At 37.8% G+C, this 6533-nt stretch overlaps 1 protein-coding gene across 1 annotated transcript; it reads right to left on the bottom strand.

Annotated features, from left to right (window-relative positions):
• Positions 1-2688: 2688 nt before the first annotated feature.
• Positions 2689-6171, bottom strand: LOC123388152 (nck-associated protein 1-like). The gene is given in 1 exon segment (XM_045067363.1): positions 2689-6171. A coding segment is annotated over 1 exon segment (1401 nt). The 5' UTR covers positions 4312-6171; the 3' UTR covers positions 2689-2910.
• Positions 6172-6533: the final 362 nt, after the last annotated feature.

The following is a 6533-nucleotide window of genomic DNA, read 5'->3' as shown; positions in this document are numbered from 1 at the left end:
AAGAGTGTATGATATCTGCCTGGATTTTTTTATTTTATTTTATTTTTATTTTATATTTTTACATTTAGCTTCACCATTACTCCAGAACCATTTGTTTAAAGGATTGTATTTTGCTTTCTTGTATTGCATTTGCTTTTATATTAAATATAAAATATAATTGATAATATATATTCTGTTCCTTTTATCTAGTCTTTCTGTGGTATTACAATATCTTGCTTACAATTATCGTTGTGGTAAACTTTTTTTAAAGATTTTATTTATTTATTTGACAGATAAAGACATCACAAATAGGCAGAGAGACAGACAGAGAGAGAGATGAGGAGAAGCAGGCTCCCTGCTGAGCAGAGAGTGCAATGCGGGACTCGATCCCAGGCCCCTGGGATCATGACCTGAGCCGAAGGTAGAAGCTTCACCCACTGAGGCACCCATGTGCCCCATCATTATGGTAAACTTTGAAGTCAGTCCTCAGTCTTTGTTCTCCTTCAACACTATGTTGACTATTGTGAGTCTTTGCCTCTCCATATAAACTTTAAAATAAGTTTGTTAATATTAAAAAAAAAAAAGAACATGCTGGACTGCATTAATTGTATAGATAAACTTGGAAACCAGTGACCTCTTGAGCTTAGCAGGAGATAGACCATGGACATCAGTTGTCACAGTGGTGCCTCTGGCAGAACCTATTGCAAATACCTAGGCAAAATGAGACCTCAAGGATCTGAGAGAATGTCTAAGAAGTACTTGATACATTCCTTGTGTATGTTTTATTGAAGTGTCCACCTGTCTGAAAGCTGGGGAATCTAGATAAGGGAGGGAAAATTAGTTATGATAAAACATATCAACAAACATCAATAAATTTTGTAAAACTAATTGTCATGGCTCATATACAATATGACCAACAGAGGGACCATCAAAAGGAAAGCATCAGTTATGTTTATTGTGAAATTTTTTATTCAATATAAAGCAATGAGAGGGGAAGACACAATGAGAAAATTACCATTTTTTAAATGGTAAACTTCTTAACAAATGGAATAGGTTTTATATTCTAAGTAGTATATTGAAAAGTAAAACATTGGGGGGCCTGGGTGGCTCAGTGGTTGGGGCTGCTGCCTTCAGCTCGGGTCATGATCTCAGGGTAATGGGATCGAGCCCTGCATCGGGCTCTTTGCTCCACAGGAATCCTGCTCCCTCTCTCTCTCTCTCTCTGCCTGCCTCTCTGCCTACTTGTGATCTCTGTCTGTCAAATAAATAAATTAAATCTTTAAAAAAAAAAGAAATGAAAATAAAACATTAAAAAATAAAATTTGAATTTAAAAAATTTATAAAATTTTTTAAAAAGGTTAAAAATAGCAGAACCATTTTTCTTATAACTGGAAAATACATTGTATATATATCTATCAAAAATTACTTGTCATGGGGGCTCCTTGGTGGCTCAGTGGGTTAAAGCCTCTGCCTTCGGCTCAGGTCATGATCCCAGGATCCTTGGATCGAGTCCCACATCAGGCTCTCAGCTCAGCAGGGAGCCTGCTTCCTCCAATATCTCTGCCTGACTCTGCCTACTTGTGATCTCTGTCAAATAAATAAATAAAAACTTTTATAAAAAATAAAAAAAAATAACTTGTCATGTCTGGAATCAGGAGCATATGGAAAAAAATAATATCTGAGGACAATACTTCTGACATGTTTTGTGCCTTGTTAATATTTTTAAAGAGTCAGGCAACTTTTAGCTTTATTGACATACCTGCTAAGATACCAGCAGTGCCTTTTGGAGCCCTATGACTATAAAAATTAATTGCAAATATTCAAAATGTTTACTATGGTGTCACTATTTAGGGCCACCACCAAGTATGTTTCAGAAGTAAGCATAACTGTTACTCTTCTGTAAGGCAAAAGGGCATGTTTTCAGGATTTCCATCTGCTGTACCAGGAGGTGAATCAAGTAATGATTTTTGTCTATAAAATAATTCACTTTTCAATGTAACGTTCCTCATTCCACATTATAATAATAAAAACTAGGAGGAGACTAAAACAAACAACTACAACTACAACAACCAGCTTTTCCTTCAGTGGAAAAGTAAATATAACCTTATGAGTAGCCTGAAATTTATTTTTAAATATTTTTAAGATAAGCGTTTTTGTTAGAAAACCATATATTTTATATTGCTAAGAAATAACAGGCAAAGTTTTAGTAACTTCTAAAAAGTCTAGTTACGATTGTTTATTATACAGCAGGGTACAATGGTAGTGCTAATGCCTGTAGGGCACTATGGAAGTTAGTCTAAAAATTATCACCAGGCTTTATACAAGCAACAACATATGCTGCTGTTTTAGAATTTCTGGACATAGTCTGCTTCTAATGTTAAGCAGTACTTTAACATTTTTAATGTTATACAGTGTTACAATATTTAGTTTGGCAAGTGTTTCAAAATAAAGTAGAAATGTATTCATAACATCACAGAAATGCACATCCAGTTTTGTTTTCATTAAGAACCATAGGTACAGATCAGAACTCTTCCCTATATGAAATAATTTACACACAGATGAATGCTATAATATCACTATCTAAAATAATCACTAAATACCATTCTTTTTCAGAAATAAACAAGCAAAGATTTTTTCATTTTCAAATATCAAAAACATAGAGATAATGTATGTTTTTCAAACAATGATATTCTAAAATTATAGGAATAACTTTTGTGAATTCAGTGAATATGAAACCTAAATCAACCAAGTATACTGTAGTCCAACCATATTGAATGAAACAAATGATCAGAAATACAACTGTATGAAAGAAATTTATAATCCACAAAACTGTTTTTCAGGCCTTAAGGTAAAATAGTTCCACAGTTTACAGGTAAAACCAGAGCAACAAAAAATGCGTGCTTGTCTTCAATAAGTAGATATTTTATTATTTTATGCAGAAGATGTAACACTTTGCTTATAGACAGCATGGTATGCATTTCTCAGCAAGACATAAGGAAAACAAGATTCTAAAAGATCCATTGTCAGGAATGGGGATTCCTGCACAATCATATCTAGCAGTAAATAAACAGATTCTCTATTTCTTGTTGTTGTTTTATCTGTCTCCTGGCCAATCTTCAGTAGACTGGAAGATGCAAGTGCCAGAAATTCTTTAAGATGGTCTTCAATGCTTCCCTTGTGAATTGTAAACAAAGCTGCAGCGATCTGGTTGATGGCCTTGGCCAAACAATGTATGTTGTTGCAGTGCCCTTCTATATCAGGGCTATAGTGAGACATCACATTACTAGCCAATGTTGGCAAAGAAACTGCCACAAAGACCATAAGGAGGCAGGCAATTTTATATTCTTCTTCCGGACTTATGTTTTCTGATTTTTGTGAAGAGAGAGCTACCACCAAGGCAGGATCAATCTCACAAGGTAATCCAGCAGCTGATGATAACTCATATACATTCATTGCAACCTTCATATCAGTTTCCCTTGGAATATGATCCTTGAAATCTTCAATTGAACTTACAAGAAAAGGAATGTGGTAAGATAAGACATCTCTAAGTGCTTCCTGGGCCAATGACCGGAAGGATAAAATTACACCAATTATTGTCATCCTCTTCAAGACCCTGTCAACAGATGATAATCTTTTAAAGAGTGCGGCCATCTGGTCTGGTTTGTCAAAGCTGGTCCTCATTTGTGTTAGCACATCAACATTCTCCACCACAAGTTTCTTAAGTTCAGCAACTTGTGATGAAATATGCCACATAAGGCTCTCACTTAGGAACTTCATACCATATGGGCCTAGTAGTTCTGATAATGACCTCATTTCTGATATGTCAGAATATCATTCAATATCTGCATTGAATGTTAATTCATTTTCTGTAGGTAAGTTCACAAATGCTTTCATTGCAGGGAAATAAGCTATATGACCATTGCTGACTTGTCTTAACAAAGTTTCCAAATACCAATTTGCATATAGACTTGTAATGGTTGGTTCTCCATGACTGTCTAAATGTTGTGTTTGTTGAAGAAGAACATTATTAAATACTCTTGTAATATCAATTTGCACATAGTTTTCTATTGACTGCAGTACAGTCATGTATGCTCTTACACTTGTCAGAAGCTCTGATGGTTTTGCAATTTCCTGTGTGGCTTGATTATACATAGTCATTCCAACAATTGACTTAGTAAAGTGGATTTCCAGATGAGAAGTCAAATATTCTCATGGGGTAAACGTATGCTCCCAAACTACCATGTTTGGTACATAATTTATAGAGAAACACAATTCAAAAAGTGCAGTGTGCAATTTATCAAGGTTGGTCACTACCAGCCTGTTTTTCCTCATACTCTCAACTCCTGGCTTTTCCCTTTCAGGTTCCCCTTTCTTACCAGTCTGTTTTTTTGACTTCTTATTCACTGCTTGACTAATGGTTTTGGCACAATGCTTGGGTAGCAACTGGTCACTAAGAGTACACTATTCTGTGCAAATATCAGTGATGAGATTTCGAGCTTGTTTGGCCATTTCATCCAAGAACATATTACATAAGGAAAGACTGCGATCTCCAATATGATGTCGCTCTTCTGGACACAGTTCATGTGTGCAACTCATAAAATGAGTGCAAAGTAGTGGAAATGCAATGGAATATCTTGACTGAGAGGGTAACTCCAAACACTGTTGAAACATCTTCTCAAAAGCACGGCTATAAAAACAAAATATGGAGATATCTGATGTTTCCACCAACATTTCCACCAAGGAATCTACCATCTTTGTATGAAAAATTATTGTATTCATCATCTTTCCAAGTTCTCTGTGATCTGCAAGGCCAAGTGAAGCCTTAGAAACACTAGTATATGCCTGTAATCTAAACCAATCTAATCTCATTCCTCTGAAATCAAATACTTCCCCATCTTCAACTTGTTTTACACTCAGGGAAGTCATAGTGTTAACAAAAGAGGACATGATAATCGATTCATCCTCAGGGCAAACAGGAAGATCCTGCACAAGTTCATTGAGAACAACAGCATCAAAGCCAAAAAGGTACTGCACATAATACCTCTGCATTACAGGTCCGTATTTTCTTACATGTGCTCTAAGCTCTTCCATATAAAATATTAACTCAGCAATGTGCTTGTCCATAAAGTCATCTGCACTCTTCTTTGGCATGTTATCTGCATGACGAAGTAGCCAGATAATTTCATCACGGGCAAAGGATAATGCCATAAAAACAAAAAGTGCCTTCGGACCTAGCAAGCCAGGTTGATCAGAGAGGACAGTAGCCAATTCTTTCAGTGCAGACCTTAAAAATTTACGTCTTTCTCTGTGCATTGAACCAGCATGTGACACAGCTGCCTCTTTGCATTCTCTTATGTCATTAATACGCTTATTCTAGCCTCATATGTTTACAAATAAGTCTTCTGCAGCTTTGTGAATGTGGAAAACTTCATCCTGAAAGAGAGAGAGGCAAGAGCTACTTTGAAGAGCTAGCTTCCAAAGGTTCAATGCTGTTGCATCAGTATTTAGAATCCCATGGCACAAAATGAAGCCAAAGATAATCCATTTTTCCATTGCATCCAAAGAGAGATATTCACAAGGCATGGTGTCAGACTGTGAAGGATTAAGCATTGTACTAGGTGCATTGATGAGACTCAATAGTTGGGCATTTCTCCACTGGTCAGCTGAAAGATTCCTTCGAGGATACACCATCTGAAGAGAAATCAGTGCATCTGAAAGAGACTTGCTGTGGGGTACAAAATCTTCCATCATCTTCTTTAAAGGGTTTTCATAATCCACAATCATCTGACCAAGGCATGGATATTCTCGGTCACTTGCTCCATGGGTCATTTCATGAGCATAGTTATATAATCCAATGATTGCCTTTCTTTCTTCAATTCGAGACAGCAGTATCATAAGTGTTGTATAGGTTATGATCAAATCTAAGTAGTTCTTTGTTAAATCAAAGTTTACAGTAATATCAAAGAAGACTTGGCAAACGTCAATAGTATTCAGCAATTCACAAACATGGTCCTTAAATTCCATAACATCTACAAATGTGAAGTAATATAATGCCAGATTTTTCAGAATCTCTGATTTTTCTTTCTGTAGCTGTGCAAGCTGTTGATTGTTGTTGCGAGTTTCTACAGCAGGGAACTTTCTGACTATGAATTTCACAGCAGATTCCAGGTTTTTTATCAATAAGGTAGGATGGTTTTGCCTTGGGATCTCCACATGCCTTTTTGATGTTGTAGAGACAAGTCAGCATGCTGACGCACCAGTCGTTGAGGATGGTGAGATTCTCCGCCAGCTTCTGCTGACTGGGCTGCAGCACAGAGCCCGACCTGGTGGTAGTCGTGGTGGTGGTGGTGCCGCCACCGCCGCCGCTGCCGCCGCCGGCCGCCTTGCGCCCAGTCACCGGCCCGCGGCCTCCCGCGTCAACCTCTCTCGGGCCTCTTCCCCCCCCACCCCCACCCCCCCCCCCCCCCCCCCCCCGCGACCTCCGTCTCAGGGGAGAGCGCCCATGACCCTTGCGCCCCAATCCCGCGCGGGTGACCGAGCGAGTCTCCGCAGAC

The sequence above is a fragment of the Mustela putorius genome, unplaced genomic scaffold (genome assembly GCF_011764305.1).
Source record: "Mustela putorius furo isolate JIRA1106 unplaced genomic scaffold, ASM1176430v1.1 tig00003885_pilon_pilon_pilon, whole genome shotgun sequence".
Classification (NCBI taxonomy): domain Eukaryota; kingdom Metazoa; phylum Chordata; class Mammalia; order Carnivora; family Mustelidae; genus Mustela; species Mustela putorius.
Note: the sequence above shows the minus strand (reverse complement) of the source record. Positions and strands in the feature narration are given on the sequence as shown.